This window comes from Hemicordylus capensis, chromosome 12 (assembly GCF_027244095.1).
Source record: "Hemicordylus capensis ecotype Gifberg chromosome 12, rHemCap1.1.pri, whole genome shotgun sequence".
NCBI classification, from domain to species: Eukaryota; Metazoa; Chordata; class Lepidosauria; order Squamata; family Cordylidae; genus Hemicordylus; species Hemicordylus capensis.
In genome coordinates this window covers 2,928,836-2,946,255 of record NC_069668.1, presented here as the reverse complement: position 1 = coordinate 2,946,255, position 17,420 = coordinate 2,928,836, and the positions used below count along the sequence as shown (strand labels likewise).

Here is a 17,420-nt window from a genome sequence, read left to right as displayed (position 1 = left end):
TGTCCATCGGGGCCTGTGTCTAGAAGTTTCCCCCACATTTCCCGGTGGGGCTTCTACATTGGCAGTCTTGGCTAAAAACATTCGCTGAATTCATCAGTGGGTCCCTTATTGCATTTCCTGACATGTCCTGCTGTCCTAAAGAGAGTTACTGGTCAATGTAGCCTTTCTGTGCAACGTTTATTTCAGGGTTCTGACATTTTAATCCAACAGCATCAGGACAGAATGTTTCCACTTATGCAATGATTGCTTATATATTTTTAAAGAGCTGCGGGCAAAGGACGTTGTAAGCTAACATTTTGAAATGCCAAGGAAGAGAGCTGTTCAGGTGGTAGCAAACATGACTTCTCCCCTTAGTTAAGTAGTGTCTGCCCTGGTTGCATATGAATGGGAGACTAGAAGTTTGAGCACTGGAAGAGATTCCCCTGAGGGGATAATGGGGCCGCTCTGAGAAGAGCAGAAGGTTCCCAGTTCCCTCCCTGGCAGCATCTCCAAGATCGGGCTGAGAGAGATTCCTGCCTGCAACCTTGGAGAAGCTGCTGCCGGTCCATGAAGACGATACTGAGCTAGATAGACCAAGGGTCTGACTCAATAGATGGCAGCTTCTTATGTTCCCCTGCAACCAGTATTTGGACACTGGCCATCAGGACTAGGAGTCACTGGTAGGCGTGTCCTCAGTGCATTTGTCTAGGCCCCTGGCGAAGCTGGTGGCAATCGCCATGAACCATGGCAGAGAATTCCATAGATCCATTCTGCGTTGTGCGGCAAAGTACTTCCTTTTGTTGCTCCTACATTTCCTGGCCATCAGTTTCATGGGATGGCCCCTGATTCTAGTGCTGTGAGAAAGGGAGAGGTTCACTGTCCATGCCATGTGTATGTTTAGAAACCTTTTTTCATGTCTCCCCTTAATGGCTCATTGACTTACCTTTCTGGCGAGGGCCTCGACAGGCAGCCGGTGTGTGTCCCCCTCCAATGCCTAGACTGTCCTTTGTGATTCCAGGTTACCAAAGACAAGATCCATGGACGACCTTCTCTCTGCCTGTGACCCTGGAAGCCTGCTGACCCGCACGTCGAGTGACCCCAACCTGAACAACCACTGCCAGGATGTCCGGGTGGGCCTGGAGCCCAGGCACCCCAGCGCCGAGGAGACCGCGGCAAACAGCGAGACCACCTCAGAGGGGCCGCCTCAGGCGCCTGAGCAGCAGCAGAAGGACCTCCACCCTTTGCAGACTCCTGGCAGGGACTCCGACAGTCCCGCATTCGGCCAGCCCCACTCGCTACAGGACCCCAGGGCGTCTCCGCCGCCAAACGGCCTCTCTCCAGAGGTGGAAACGGAAAGCCGGGTCGGCCCTGAGACAGCGGAGGACTCCTGCCCGGCCCCTGCGCCAAGCCCGCTTGGCTCGGATTTACCCCAGACAGAGGTGCCGGGTGACAGACCTCCCTGCAGCCATGTGAAAAACAGCGGCCCGGCATCCAACGACTCCTGGGACCTTGTGGAAACCTGCCGGCCGGACTCCCCGCTCCAGCCCCTAGCAGGCCCTCCCGTTTGGACCCCGCCAGCTCCGAGCGCCGCCCGGCAGGATGGGTGCCCGCACGGGGAGGAAGGGGAAAGCGGCGGCCCCCAGCACGGGGAGGAGGGCAGCCAGCCGGGGAAAGTTCCTCCCGAGCTGTGGCGGAGGGCCATCTCTCAGAGCCAGACCAGCGAGTTCTCTCTCCTGGGAGCCAACTGGGACAGTTTCCAGGGGATGGGGGCCTCGCTGCCGGGGGGCAAGGGGGCCCCGCGGCGGCTCCTCTCCTACGGCTGTTGTCACAAGCGGCTGGGCAGCAGGCCCTTCTGGGCCTCCGGACTGTGCCTCAGCAGCCAGGGGCCAGTCCAAGAAGGCGCCAAGCCCCCCGGCACGTACTGCACAGGCCTGGCGGGGAAGTCCAGCCGGCCGTGGCTGCCCGGCCACTTGAAGCAGGCCCTGGGCCCCAAGCCCCTGCCGCCCAACAGCCCATCTCCGGGCCCTCCGCTCTACCTGGACGACGACGGGCTCCCCTTCCCCACGGATGTGATCCAGCACCGGCTGCGGCAGATTGAGGCCACCTACAAGCAGGAGGTGGAGCAGCTGCGCCGGCAGGTGCGGGAGCTGCAGCTCCGCCTGGACATCCGCCACTGCTACGCGCCCCCTGCTGAGCCCCCGATGGACTACGAAGATGACTTTGTAAGTGGGCGTCCCCTGGAGACCCGCTGGGGGCTTCCCCAGCCTCTCCCCGGAAAGGGCAGAGAGCTGTCTTCTAGGGGGGCTAGGAAAACATCAGGGCCACCTCCGTAGGTAGCCGCCTGCTACTGAGTCAGACCTCAGGTCCACCTAGCTAGGATTGTCAGCTCTGACCAGCTCTCTTCCCCACACCCACACTCCTGCTGCAAAGGCAGATTTCTCGAACCCGCTGCCTAGGTGCAGGGAATGGCCAAAAAGCAGACAGACCGGCTGCCCCGATTGCTTTATTTATTTATTTTAACATTCCTATCCCGCTTTTTCCTCCAAGGAGCCCAGAGCGGTGTACATGGTTATGTTTATCCTCACAACAACCACCCTGTGAGCTAGGTCAGGCTGAGAGATACACGACTGGCCCAGTGTCACCCAGTGAATTTCGTGGTTGGATGGGGATTCAAGCTCAGGTTTTCCCGTTCGTAGTCCAACGCTCTAACCACTACACTATACTGGCAAACCCATTGGCTTTTTGTCTGTGTTTTTGGAAACAAACAAGGGAGCAGCACCAAAGCAGCTAAGAGGGAAGGGGACCCCCAAATGCCCCTGTATTAAACGTTGTTCCTGGCCTGGCGTATTTTGGCTAGGCTTTTGTCAAGGGCTTGTCTAACTAATGCCTGCTGACTGAGCAAAGAGACACCTTTTAAAGTGTTGATTCTCTTCTATTTAGCAGTGGGAGAGCAACTGGCCCGCTCCAGCCCAGCACAGCATCCCTCCAGTGGCTGTTGCTGGGGTCTTCCTTATGTTTCTTTTTTTATTGTGAGCCCTTTGGGGACAGGGGGCCATCTTATTTACACATTATTTATTTTTCTACGTAAACCACTTTGGGAATTTTGTGGAAGAGCAGTATATAAATATTTGTCATCTTCATCTTCCAGCATCTCTTAAAATTTTTCTACGTAAACCACTTTGGGAATTTTGTGGAAGAGCAGTATATAAATATTTGTCATCTTTGTCTTCCAGCATCTCTTAAAATTTGGAAGACACACACACACACACAAAAGAGCTGTGTGACTACAATCCATTACCAAAGTCCCCCAAAATGGGCCATGCCAGGAATAAAATTTTTAATACTTTCAGGGTTTCCCCTCCCTTTTACCATATGCTTTAACTTCCCTTTCTCCACGTGGTGAGCATGTCTTCTGCCCATAAGAACATAAAAACAGCCCTGCGGGATCAGGCCCAAGACCTATTGAATCCAGCACCCTGTTTCCCACCAAAGACATTCCAGCATTACCCACTTTGGGGGGCAGTGTGATTGTCCCTGGGCTCAGAGTTGTGGAAACCAAGCAGGGAGAGAGAGTCCCCATTTGCTGACGGCTCTTTTGGCCTTCCTTGCAGACCTGCCTCAAGGAATCGGATGGCAGTGAAAATGAGGACTTCTACTCTGACCACAGTGAAGAGTGCTTGTCTGAAGCAAGCTGGGAGCCGGTTGACAAAAGGGAAACTGAGGTACGCTCTATCTCTTGGCATGGCTAGTAGAAATTATGTGTAAGATCGGCACTGGGATTCCATGGCTTTATTTTTCTCTCTCTTTGCCCCCTCCTCAAACCGAGGTATAACAGATTCTCTTCTCCTTGGTTCCTTTTCATCAAATCCATGCTCACTGGGTCAAATTGGTGGTCTGTCTATCCCAGTACCCTTATCTGGGTGCATAAAAGGCGGTGTTTGCAGCATGGTGTACTAAAAAATGCCCCCTTCCTTATTGCTGGGTTCCCAATCTTTTTTTAACAAGCGTACCCCTTCTGTTGCAAACTTTCCACTCTTGGACCCCATAGATTTTTTTTTTTGCATGCGTGAGTGAGTGAATTAAGCTACTCCTGAGTACTAATAGGACAAGTAAAAGGAAAAAAACCAGCAATTTAAGTGCTACAGATAGGGAGACAGGTGACTCCAGTCACTGGCGCACATCCACACTAAGTTACTCATAAGGAGCTTTATGGAAATTAATAAGACAGGGTCATTTGCCCTACTAATTTCCATGGGACTACCCAGATGGCAATAGGAAACCCCTCCTGTATTCTACCGAAGACAACCACAGGGCCCTGTGGTCACCAGGAGCAGACCCCGACTCGACGGCACGCTTTACTTTACCCAGTGCTAGTTTTCTGAAGCCTGTCAGTCAGGCTTATGGGGGAGAGGTCTGCTGAACTTCAGCATGTAGCCAGCCAATCAGGAGCAGTGGAGGGTCTTCCCCCACCTCCCTTCCCCCTCCCCTTCTGCAGTGGACACATTGAGGACACGTTGACTCCTCAGGTGGGGAACAGATAGCATGACTACAGCGTGGGAGGCTGGAGGCCTCTGAGTACCCCTGGGAGCCCTTCGGATACTTCTGGGGGGGGGGGCTAGTACTAGAACTGGGGCTACTCTTGGGAGCCCCAGTCCATGCCAAGGAATAATTCTTCCCCTTCTGGCAGACTCTAAAATGCTTGAAAGCTTTCTAAGCTTCCTTTCTTTGCCCTTCCACCCTCTGAAGGCCTTCCCCACGTTTTGTCCAGCCTCTCTCTTCAAACGAAGGACTCGGAGCACAGTGCTGCCGATGGGTTGTTAAATGTGTGCCGCCAATGGGGATTCAGGCGACCGGCGCTGCTCCCACCAGAACCCAAACTGGCCTTGACACCCTCCTTTCTCCTGCAGGTCACGCGCTGGGTCCCAGACCACATGGCCTCGCACTGCTTTAACTGTGACTGTGAGTTCTGGCTCGCCAAACGCAGACACCACTGCAGGTAACGCTCGGGCATTGCTGGCATCCCTCCCCCCTGCCCGATCATCTCGGTTTCTGCCACCTCTTTTGGTCTCCCCTCTTCATGACTATGTTCCAAATATTTGTTGTAAATAAAATGTCAGAAATGGGAGGTGAGGGGGGGATGCTGTTGCTGGTTGTTCGGAATGGTTTAACCCCTCCAGAAGTATACAGGAGAACGTCGTTATTTGTGGTTCTCTGTAGCTGTGGGGTATGTGATCGGCACCCATTTTCAGTATCTGCAGATACGAAAGGGTTAACACCCACGTATCCATGGTTCCACCGCGGAGGTCTCTTCCGGCTGCCATTTTTGTCGGTTGGAGCCATTTTGCAGCTCATTTCTTCTCATTTCCGGAAAGAAAACCCTCATTTTTTCCATGATTTTGTAAGGCATTTCACAGCTTTGGGGGTATTCCTGGGCACAGCCTGGGCATATGCTGACCCTGTGGAGCATGGTACAATACAAAATTTAGTGTGTTTTTTCCATGGTTAAAGCACTTTCCCTCCATCCTGGAACCTAACTCCGTTTCCCATAGGAATAATGCCTCATTACTCGCGGCTCCCTTTATTTATTTATGTATCTATCATATTTTTAGACTGCCTGATATTTACATCTCTAGGCGGTTATTCGCGGTAGTAGGCGAGGAACGGAACCGCCGCAAATAACGAGGTTCTCCTGTGTGGTTATTCCCCACCGAAGGAGAGAGGGAGAATGTTTCCCAAGGGGGAAGGTTAATCACAATTACCTTTAGTCCATAGTCATGACCAATACAATTGCCTGCCACGTGCGTAGGTGCTTGGGGATGAGAGTATGAGGTTTCCCTCTTAGACAATGGGCAACAGGAGTGAAAATATCAGTTTCTCGGCTGGTGTAGGAGGTCACCCAACATGGGATTACATCCCTCCACATGCTCCAGAAGGCAGGAAGTAGTCATACTTAGAAGATCCTTAAACCCTCTGCATGTGGGTGGATCCTCTCAGTTCTACTTCCTGCCTTCGCTCCAGAGGTAGCACTCGCTCTCAGCTCGCTTCTCCTTGATATAGCTTCCTTCTTATTCCTACCGTCAACCTTGTTCCCTCGGCTCTTTCTTGTCCTTCTAGTTTTCTTCCTCCTCTCGCCTTTAAAAAAAAAAAAAAAGCTTTCAATCTTTTTCTCCCTGCCTCTCCCTCCCTTCCTCTCCCCTCCCTGCTTCTTGGGCGAGCGCCTCTATCGAATGGCTTCCAGAAAGGGAGTAGGTCTCCTCGCGAGGAGGGAATCCGCAGCACGCCAGCGTTCTTTCCCGCCCAAACGGGGCGTTGTAGCAGAGGAGGATGGCGTGTTGACCACCAGGGGGAGCCGCTCCGCAATATCTGAACCGCAGCGTTCCCCTCACCTTCAGGGCAGCCGGGATCTGGATGCTCGCGCTCAGGCCGGGCACGACGATCCCCGCACCCCGCTCTCGGCCAGAAAGAAGAAGAAGAGGCGGCGATCCCACAGGGAGCGTTCCCCATCCCCTGTTGGGCGCCAGCGGGCTTCACAGCCTCCCACGGCCGCGAGACCTGTTCCGGAGGCGGCTGCTACTCCTCCGCCCCACCTCTCGCCGGCGGCCGCCCGTTCGGCTCAGCAAGTCGAGGGCGAGCCCAGTTTTGAGCGCCTTGGATCCCCTCCTCCACTCGGGGACGATAGCAGCGCTGAAACGCAGGCTGCACGAGCGGCAGCAGGGGCGACTCTCGGACCAACATCCGGCAGCCAGGAGCAACTGCAGTCCGGACTGGAGGTGGTGAGAGCGGGACCTTCGAGGGGGAGCGGGGAAGAGCTTAGTCCCCCCCCTCCCCGGGATCGGCAGGGCTCCCCCCGGCTGGGCGAGCAGCTGACTGGGGCCAATGTTGAACTTAGTTCTGCAGCTTTGAAGGGCCTTATTGAGGAGGCAGTGTTAAAGACAGTTACTGCTGCTCTTCAGAAGCGCCCCCCTTCAAAGTCCTCTAGGAGACGGAGGGCTAGGTCCCCCTCCTCCTCCTCCTCTTCCTCCTCCTCTTCGGGTGATGGGTCCCCCGCCCGTAAGCGCCTTCGGCGCGCCTTGAGAACCAAGCCCTATTCTGGCCCTTGGGACCGCCATTCCTCCGCTGTTTCGGGGGAGGAATCCCCTGATGTGTACCGGCCCGACCCTCCTCCAGTCTCTGGCCTTGAGGGCAAGGAAGTCTCTCTCTCGTCCTCATGCGAGGAGGGGGAGCTCCCCCAGGGAAGGGAGCAAGGATCCAACTATCAGAGGCTGTCCCTATTGGAAGAGGCACAACCCGTCATCAACCAGTCCCTTTTGGCCCTGGGCCTTAAGCCTGTATCTCCCCAGGAGCCGGACGCCTTTTCTAAGGGTTCGCTTGTGCTTCCTCAGTCAAAAGTTCCCCAACACAGGGCTATTATGCCTGAGGGTTTTACTGCCTCCATCAAGGAGGAATGGGAGGCCCTGTCATCCGCCAAGCGTGCCACAGCCTCGGCTGCTAGGCTCTATAATTTTGAGGATGACACCATTCAGCTCTTAAAGCCCCCCCTCACTGACGCTCCCTTTGGGGCTCTTCTTAGTGGGGTGGTGGTCCCTAAGGATGGGGATTCTACATTTAAGGACCCTGCCGATAAAAAGGTGGAGGCTGCCCTTCGTAGGGCGCACGAATCTGCAGCCATGGCCATTCGGGCCGACACTACGGCATCCCTCGTGTCTAGGGCTTCGGTCCTGTGGCTGGATGAACTCCTTAATGACCCCCTGGCGGATCAGGCTAAGATGCGCAAGAAGCTGCTACGCCTTCAGAAGGCCGCCGCCTTAGCCGCTGATGCCACGTTTGACAGCGTGCGTTTTTCCGCTAGAGCCATAGGTGCCGGTATTTCAGCCAGGCGTAATATATGGCTGAAGTATTGGAAGGTGGACAATACGTCCAAGTCCAACCTGGCAGCAGTCCCTTATACAGGAGGCAAGCTCTTTGGCGATGAAGCCCTAAAGGAGGTATTAGTTGAAACCAAAGACAAAAAGAAGGTGCTCCCCGCGGCGCCCCGTAAGGAGGATAAGGGCTCCTCTCGTAGGTCTCCCCAGGCGAATAGGGGTTTCAGACCTCAGTTCAGACAAAGGGACTCCTTTCGCCCCTTTAGGTCCCAGTGGGGTAGGACCCGGGCCCAGGGTAGACAGGGTTCCTCCTATCAGGGCCGCCAGCCCTTCCCTCCCCAGGGTAGGGGTGCCAAGCAGCACTCCTGACAATCAGGGCATCAGGGTGGGGGCTCGCCTCTTGGAATTCTTGCCCGCCTGGAAAGACTCCATCTCAGATCGGTGGGTCCTCTCCATCATCGCCCAGGGCTACGAAATAGAACTCACAAGGACTCCAAGAGACAGGTTCCTGATCACTCCTATGTCAAAGAACCCCGTCAAGCACAAGGGCCTATTGCAGGCCATTCAACACCTCCTGGACTTAGGGGCGGTGGAACTGGTGCCCCGGTCCCAGAGGGGAGCGGGGATTTACTCTATCATTTTCACCGTTCCAAAAAAGGACGGCTCGGCCAGGGCGGTTCTAAACCTTCGCCCAGTCAACAAGTACGTGGTAAAAAAGCGCTTCCGGATGGAGACCCTAACCACCATTGCAGAAGCCCTTCAAGCCGGGGACTTCTTAGCGTCCATAGATCTCCAGGACGCATATCTGCATGTCCCTATCCACCCCCGCAGCCGTCCACTTCTGAGATTCTGTTACAAGGGGCGTCATTACCAGTATCGGGCCTTACCCTTCGGCCTGTCCTCGGCGCCTCGCGTTTTTACCAAGGTACTGAGCCCCCTGGTGGCCACCCTACGTATGGAAGGAGTCCACCTTTATTGCTATTTGGACGATCTGATGATCAGGGCAAGATCAGCGGAGGAGGTGGAGTTAGCTCTAACCAGGACAGTGTCTCTTCTGCAGGCCCACGGTTTTCTGATCAACAAGGGCAAGAGCCACCTCGTTCCGGCCACGCGTCTCCGTCACCTGGGAGTGGTCATAGACACTTCCGCCTGCAGGCTTTTCCTTCCCCAGGACAGGAGGGAGGTCCTCATCTCTCTGGTGCGGGAGGTCCTTCGTCGTCCTTCCTCCAGCATCCTGAAACTGGCGCGTCTCCTGGGCCTCATGGTGGCGGCAATGGACTCAGTCCCCTGGGCGAGGTTCCACCTACGCCAACTCCAATGGGTGTTGCTCCCCTTTCAACACAGGATTGCTGCCAAGCGGGACAAGTGGATTCAGCCGGAGGTCCGTCTGCGGCAGTCTTTAGTTTGGTGGACCCAGACGGAGAACCTTCTGCGAGGGAAACCTTTCCTAGAGCCAGCCCGGGTACTGGTGACAACGGACGCCAGCCTCTCTGGCTGGGGGGCTCACTGCCTCAACAAAACAGCGCAAGGTCTCTGGTCCAGAGAGGAGGCTCGCCACAGCATAAACTGGCTCGAGCTGCGGGCGGTCTTCCTAGCCCTACAGGCTTTTCTCCCAATGGTGGTGGGCCAGCATGTGTTGATCCGCACGGACAACGTGTCTACAAAGGCACACATCAACAGGCAAGGGGGGACGAGGTCGAGGTCCCTTCACCTTCAGGCGGTGGAACTCCTCTCTTGGGCGGAGACGCATCTCCTTTCCATTCTGGCTCATCATGTCAGCGGAAAGTCCAACGTTCAAGCCGACTGGCTGAGCAGGCAGCAGATACACCCGGCCGAGTGGAGTCTTCATCCGTCAGTCTTTCACTGGGTGACCCAGATCCTGGGCTCCCCGCTAGTAGACCTGTTTGCCACCCCTCAGAATTCCAAGCTGCCCAGATTCTTCTCTCGTTTTCCGACTCGGGGAGCGGAGGCGTCGGACGCACTTTCGGTGCAGTGGCCACAGTCTCTACTGTACGCTTTCCCCCCGTTTCCCCTTCTCTCCCGTTGCCTGAGGAAGCTGCGAACGTCGGGGGCCACACTCATCCTTATAGCGCCGTACTGGCCCAGAAGACCATGGTTCTCCGAGATAGTAGACCTAGCGGTAGAAGGGCCCTTCAGGCTACCGTCGCGCTCAGATCTGTTGCAGCAGGGTCCAGTGTTCCACCCGGACCCGGATTGGTTACAACTGACCGCTTGGAAGTTGAAAGGTCGTTGTTAAGGAAGGAACGTCTGTCAGACAGTGTCATCCAGACTATCCTAGCCTCTCGTAAGCCTTCAACCAATAAGATCTATCAATCCACCTGGCGGTCTTTCCTGCGCTGGGCTGCCAGGCGCTCCTTGCAGATCAGGGAATGCAAGCTTCGAGATCTTCTGGATTTCCTTCAGGATGGCCTGACGTTGGGTCTAAAGCCTAACACTTTGAAGAGACAGGCGGCTTGTCTGGTGCAGATGCTATTTCCCCAACGCAACTCCTTCCAAGCCAGGCACCCCCTACTGCGAAAGTTTCTGAGGGGTGCAACCCACCTGTCCCCTCCAGTGTGTCATCGTTTTCCATCTTGGGATCTCCACATAGTTCTGAGGGGTATGCAGTTCCCACCTTTTGAGCCTCTCCATTTGGTGTCCTTACAATTGCTCTCCTGGAAGGTGGCCTTCCTTATCGCCATTACTTCAGCTAGGAGGGTGTCGGAACTTCAAGCTCTATCGGTCAAGAGCAACCTCTGCATTTTCTCCAAGGACTCTGTGAGATTGATCCCGGACCCGTCATTCATTCCTAAGGTGAACTCGTCATTTCACAGGTCCGCCGACATTTATCTTCCATCTTTTTGCCCGGACCCAAAGCATCGGGCGGAGAAGGAGTGGCACCGCCTGGATGTCCGCCGGGCGTTACGGATTTACCTAGACAGGACGGAGGCCTTCCGAAAGTCTGATGCACTATTCGTGGCGTTTAAGGAGGCGAAACGTGGGTCCAAGGTGTCTTCCTCCATCATTGCTAGATGGGTGCGGTCATGTATCCTGGAGTCATACAAGGCACAGAATCTACCGCCGCCAGGCCATGTCACGGCGCACTCTACCAGATCGGCGGCTACATCGGCCGCACTGTCGTCTCCAGCCTCCTTGGAGGAGATTTGCAAGGCGGCAACGTGGTCTTCACCATTCACGTTTTCAAGGCATTATAAGCTGGATGACCATGAGGCTTCCAGGGCTGCTTTTGGGCGGAGGGTTCTCCAGAGGGTCCTTCCTTCCCAGTGATTTTCTTCTGCCTTTTTTCTGTCCCGCCCGTGGTGGGTGCTTTGGCATCTCCCATGTTGGGTGACCTCCTACACCAGCCGAGAAAGGTACATTGGTACTCACCGTGAGGGTGTCTTCTGGCTGGTGTAGAAGAGGTCACCCAAGGCCCACCCGGGTAGTTCTTCTGAGTCTGAGTTCTTTGTTGGGTCCTTTGCAGCCTCGTAGTTCTGTTGTGTGTGTTGTTGCTCTTGGTGTTTTTTCTGTATGGGTGTCTCTGAAGCTTGAGCTGTTCTAGGTACTGAGAGGATCCACCCACATGCAGAGGGTTTAAGGATCTTCTAAGTATGACTACTTCCTGCCTTCTGGAGCACGTGGAGGGATGTAATCCCATGTTGGGTGACCTCTTCTACACCAGCCAGAAGACACCCTCACGGTGAGTACCAATGTACCTGTCTCAAAGCAGTAAATCCTTTGGCTTTTTTCTCTGGGCTTAGAAATGGCAGATATGCAGTCATGCTGATGTGACCTGTTGACCAAGGAAGCTCAGGTTAGGAACATAGGAAGCTGCCATATACTGAGTCAGACTATTGGTCCAACTACCTCAATACTGTCTACCCAGTATTGAAGTGCAGCAAGACAAAGCACTCATTTTCTATCTCTGGGGGTCCAGTGCAGCAGCTCCCTAGGGAATGGGGCTGTAGCTCAATGCCAGAGCACCTGCCTTGAATGCTGACAGTCCCAGGTTCCCTCCCTGGCAGCCTCTCCAAGATAGGGCTGTGGGAGAGACTCCTGCTGCCAGTCAGTGCAGGCAATCCTGAGCTAGAGAGACCAAGGGTCAGACTCAGTATGTGGCAGCTTCCTTTGTTCCTATGAATATGCTTCTAGGAGTTTTTCGAAACAGCAAGTCAGGTCAGGCCCTCTCTCTGAAGGCGAGTCCCACTTTGCCCCGGGTGTCACAGCTCTCCTCTCTGTTCTTCATCCCTTGGCCAGGAATTGCGGCAATGTCTTCTGTGCCGGCTGCTGCCACCTGAAACTCCCCATCCCCGACCAGCAGCTCTACGACCCGGTCCTCGTCTGCAACTCCTGTTACGACCACATCCAGGTATCCCGCGCCCGGGAGCTGATGAGCCAGCACCTGAAGAAGCCCATCGCCACCGCTTCGAGCTGAACCTCAGCCGAGGAACCCCTGTCCGAGCCCGGCCTTTTTCCCCCGACTCGCAGACTGGAAGGAGAAGGGCAGCCTTGGTGGTGCAGCGCTTACAAATCACCAAGCCTTGTATGCACTGTTGGCGACCCCCCGGCCCCTTCCCCACTTGGTGCCCCATGTATTGGAGATGAGGAAATTGGATTAAAGAGTGTGATATGGCCCACGTCGTGGTCCTGTTTCTGGTCTGAAAACCTGAGGCTCAGTCAGACACCCGAGTTTCTTTTTGGTGGTGGGGGGGTTTTTTTGGTCCACCCGAGGGTTGGCAAGCGAGGCGGTGCTGACAACGGCTTTGTTCCCTAAAGCGACAGGAAGGCATGATCCGAATCGGACCCTCTCCACCCCACCTCCCCAAGGCAGGCAGGTTGAATTGTGCAAGGAGGGGACCCCCAGAGTGGCTCGCTCTGGCTGCACCAGTTAGGCCCGCCAGCCGCCTCCCTGGCACGAAGCCAGCACGAGGGGCTGCCTTTCCGATAAGCGGAATTGCATCTCTGCACACTCTCTCTCCCCCCAGTGTTCCTTAAGGGAATGAACTCTTGGTCCCGACAGCTGGGCTGTTGTGTGTGGAAAGGATAGTGGAATTTGGCTGGCTCTTCCTGCCCTCTTCCGCTGGGGGCATCAGGGCGGCTGGTTCCCTGCCCGGTTTTCTTCCCAGAGGAGAACCCCCGAGCCTCCCTTGATCCACACCGCAGCGTGAATCCCCTCTCCCTTCTTGCTGCACTTGTGTCTCCCTCTTTCTGGTTGCTCTTTCATCCCGGAAGCCTGACGCCCGGAGGGCAGACTGTTCTCCAGGTTCTCCATTTTACCTCCTGGAATGTGCTGTATAGTGTGCTTTGAGGGTTTCAGTCCAAAATGCTGCTATGTTCTTTCTCTGCACTTAAACCAACACCCACCCACCAACGGTCGTTGAAAAATGGGAGAACGGGAGAGGGGGAGATGCCAATCTTATCTATGGGAGACGGAGAACGTTGGCTAATGGGGACACTTCCCCCGTTCCTGTCGTTTAAGAAGGCGCAAGGGACAGTTTCAAGACTCTCGTCACCATGACAAGAATGCCCTCTAGGCCATCCTGACACCAGTCCGTGCCCCTTTGGAAATGGCTCTCCTGGTTTCTGGGGGCTGCAGTGATTACCTACAGTGGAGACTGTAGTGACTACCTTTGCCTGAACGCGTCTGTTTCCATCCAAACAAGCACTAACATGTTTTAAAAGGGGAGAGCGAGATGCTGTTGACATGTCCGCGGATCTTCACAAGCAGCGTCCATGACCACTTTGTCCTGATATAGATGTCTGCAGAGGGGAGCATAGAGTGAACAAGATGGTGAGGAGCTTTCCCTCCCCGACCAATCCAAGGGCCTTCAGACATTCCGCATCGGAAGGGTGTGCCAAGACCTTGTCTCAAGAAGATACCACCCTCGTCCCCCACGTTGATTGAATTCTTGCCAGCAACGTCACTCGGCTGCTTTTAAAAGTTTTTTCCGTAGATTCCACGCTCCTGTCCACCATTCTACATATCGGCCTGCTTTTAGCCGTAAGCCTAAAAGCCAGGCTCCTCCTGACACTGGGTTTTTCTGAATTGCCCCATGAACCCTGTCTGAATTGCCCCGCAGACCCTTTTTCAGGGAGTAAATCGCCTCATAATCGGTAAACGGTGAGATCTTATTTTTGCCACGCTCTGAACTTTGTACGAAGTGCTGTAAGTAGGAGGGGAGTTTAGAAGTGGTGGTTCCATGTTCAGCTCATTTGCACAGATGTCAAGCCACACACACGGAAAAAAGAAAGAGAACAAGGCCCTTCGAGTCCGCCGTGGTTAATCCAAACTGCTTTCAACTCCCATGGATTTGTGTCCCTGTCTTCAGGCAAAAGACAAACCGACAAAAAGTAACCTCCAAAATCAGGTCAATAGCTTTGTGACAAAACGATGTGTTGTACGAAATTCAATACAGTTGAATAAAATCTCTATATTAGTGCTGTTTTGTTGGGTAGTATTATTGAGTCTGTTGACTGGTGGTTCTCCACGAGTGTTGGCTGGTGTGCAGAAAACCACTTGGCTCATTGGGCTCACGGGACAATGAAATACACTGGAGGGGTGAGGCTTGTGGGTTTCTAGCAGAAATCTGAGCACTGAGGCTGCACAATTCTCCAGCCGTTTCAGTGATGGCAACTCCATCCCCATCCCCAGTTGTGGGAGGGCCAAAGCTGTCCAGCCTTGATTTCTAGCCATGAGCACAAAATATGTGGAAATAGCCATTCTGCTTTCAGGGGCTTTCTCCTGTCCCTCTGGCCTCTACGGATGATCTAGTATTCTTCTAGAAATGATGTTGTGTCGAGAGAAGCAGCTTCTCCCATTGCAAGCCTGCCAACGGGGACCTGGACCTTTTGTGCAGCAGCAGCAGCTAGATTTCTTTAAAACATCACTTTGAATCCAAAGGACATCCAGGGTGGTGGAAGGTTTGCTGTGTTAACATGTTACACGTTCTGTGGCACTTTAAAGACTGCTGTGGTTCTCACATTTGGGACCCCTGATGTTGTTAGACTACAACTCCCATCACACCCTGCCATGAGGCGATTGTGGCTGGGGATGATGGGAGCTGTAGTCCTAACATCTGGGGACCCAAGTTTGAGTACCCCCTAGACCAACAGATGAGGGAGACTTGCTTCAGTGAATCCACTGAGGCTTTAAGCCGCCACAGAACTCTTTTTATCCTGTGATCCTCAGCGCATTCTCAGTACTGGCTTTGCACCTGCACAGTAGCCCTGGTCGGAAGGATGGACCATGCCCCACAGCCCTCCTGCAATTGCTCTAAGAATGTGGAACAGGCTTGCTTGGTTGCTCGCCGGAGAGGAAAAGGACTGTCTACTTGTTCCGAGGTACATTTTTTATATTAATGCTTCTCTATCTCATTGGCCACATACATATAGCACAAGTGGTGGTCTGATAGTTAGGAACATAGAAAGCTGCTTTCTACCGAGTCAGACCCTTGGTCCATCTAGCTCAGTACTGTCTACCCAGACTGGCAGCGGCTTCTCCAGGGTTGCAGGCAGGAATCTCTCTCAGCCCTATCTTGGAGATGCTGCCAGGGAGGGAACTTGGAACCTTCTGCTCTTCCCAGAGCGGCTCCATCCCCTGAGGGGAATTATCTTCCAGCGCTCACACTTCTAGTCTCCCATTCATCTGCAACCAGGGCGGACCCTGCTTAGCTAAGGGGACAAGTCATGCTGGCTCCTACAAGACTAGCTCTCCTCTCCACAGGAACATGGGACCTACTTTCCAGCACCAGCTGAAAGTATCCCCTTTAATTTTTAATTGGAGAAATGTTGGGGCTCAGGCCTGTCAATAAGATTCACATACAAGACCTAGTATACTCTTAAAACACTTTTGCTAATTATTTTTGTGTGTTGAGATGCAGCTTCAGTTGCTGAGCCCTTCTGGGGAAAAGGCCTTCTGTATGTGTTTCAGGAGTGCATTGCTTTATTATATGTATTTTCATAATTCAGTTTTTTCATATATCTGAGGGCGGGTAGCGTTGGTGATGGCGTGTCATTTAATGCTGTCTATGATTGAATGAGACTTTGGCCAAGAAAAGGCACTCTGGTCTAAAAGGCCCTCCCTTTGGAAGGGCAGTGAAGGCTGTATATCAAAATCTATATATGTACTAGTATTTTTAAGTCCGTTATGATAACGGGCGATAGCTTTCTCTCACGCCTTTAGGGTTTTTTTGTTTTGTTTTGTTTTGCTTTAAACTTTTCTGAGGCCAGGACCGGGGGTGGAGCGGAGGCCTTAGAAATCCTTTTTTAAAATGCAGCCGCCGCCGACCTACCACCCTCCCTCCCAACTGCCGAGTCTACCTTACCCCAGCCCGTGTCAGTCGGGCGAGGATAATCCTTAATTTCAGAGGCAGAGAGAAGCTTGCAAACAGAGCTCCTCTCTGTGCAAAGGCTGTGCCGGAACTGGCAGCATGGACGTAAAGGACGCAATAGGCGTCCTTTGCGCCCAAAACGCCATTTCAGGAAGAGGCTTTGCACAGAGAGGAGCTTGCCTCTGAACTGCTTGCCTCTGAATTTAAGGTCTATCTGCGCCCGACTGACACGGGCCGGGGTAAGGTGGACTCGGCAGTTGGGAGGGAGGGTGGTAGGTCGGCGGTGTCGGCCGCGGCAGCATTTTTTCCTCCCTCCCTCCCAGCTCCGACGGCGGCGCCAGGCCTCAGCGGCGGCTCTGCCACCGCCTCAGCCAGCTTCCCCCGCCGCCTCTTCCCCCCGCCCGGCTTCAGACACCAACCAGTGTCCCCTGCTGCCGCTTACCCAGCTTCTTGGGGCGGCCACTTCTGGCCGCCCAAGATGGCCGCCGGGTGCTGGCGGTCGTGTCTCCCTGCTCTGTTCTGGGCATGCGCTTCGCGCATGCCCAGAACAGACCAGGGAGGCACAGACACCAAGCGTTTTATTAGAGAGGATATAGATATTTTTAAATGGCCTGACTGGAATTGGTTTTGTTCTGCTGTGTGGAGAATTATACTGTCAGGATAGTCAATATAGATTATACTGTCAATTATACAGACAGTAGAATCTGCACTATAGCCCATTTATATGAAGGTCACTGTTATTATTTATCAAGACATTTTGTGATCTTAATCTCAGGGTTTTAAAATGTAAGCCAATTTGGGTGGCCTCCTGTGCAGAAAGGTGGGGTATATAAATTGATGTTAGGAGATAGCTCTAAAAGTGTGGAAACAAGACTTTCAGTGGAAGAGAAAAGGTCCTCTGTACGTGTTCAGGGGTTTGTTGCTGGGTTTTTCTGGTGCACATTGGGCCTCTAAAGTTGTGTGATGATTGCACTGGTGATGAAGTTTAAATACTGTATGTCTGGACAAGCTCTCAGCAATGAGCAAAGCTATAGTAAACACGCATTAAAAGATTGGTTTTTAGAAATATGATTTCCCTTTGTGCACTATATAGGCAAGTCCAAAAGTTTCTATAATGGGCTTAAAAAGAAAGATGGGCTTCCCTTTTTGCACCATATGCGCAAGTCTCCTGAATAACATAGACATTTACTTGATAACTTAGTATATCAGCACAGAAACCATTAAATGTTGCTTGTGATAAATTACTTGC

The 17,420-nt window shown here is 53.5% G+C and overlaps 1 protein-coding gene across 2 annotated transcripts in view; it reads left to right on the top strand.

The window, feature by feature from the left end:
- The window catches only part of MTMR4 (myotubularin related protein 4), a 57,852-nt gene extending 43,572 nt beyond the window's left edge, over positions 1 to 14,280 (top strand). For both annotated transcript variants that reach the window (XM_053275080.1, XM_053275081.1), the window contains 4 exons: positions 998 to 2,201; positions 3,591 to 3,701; positions 4,887 to 4,975; positions 12,099 to 14,280. In XM_053275080.1, coding sequence (XP_053131055.1) covers positions 998 to 2,201; positions 3,591 to 3,701; positions 4,887 to 4,975; positions 12,099 to 12,276 — 1,582 coding nt within the window. In that variant the 3' untranslated portion in view covers positions 12,277 to 14,280. The remainder of the gene's footprint in view (positions 1 to 997; positions 2,202 to 3,590; positions 3,702 to 4,886; positions 4,976 to 12,098) is intronic.
- The last annotated feature ends 3,140 nt before the right edge of the window (positions 14,281 to 17,420 follow it).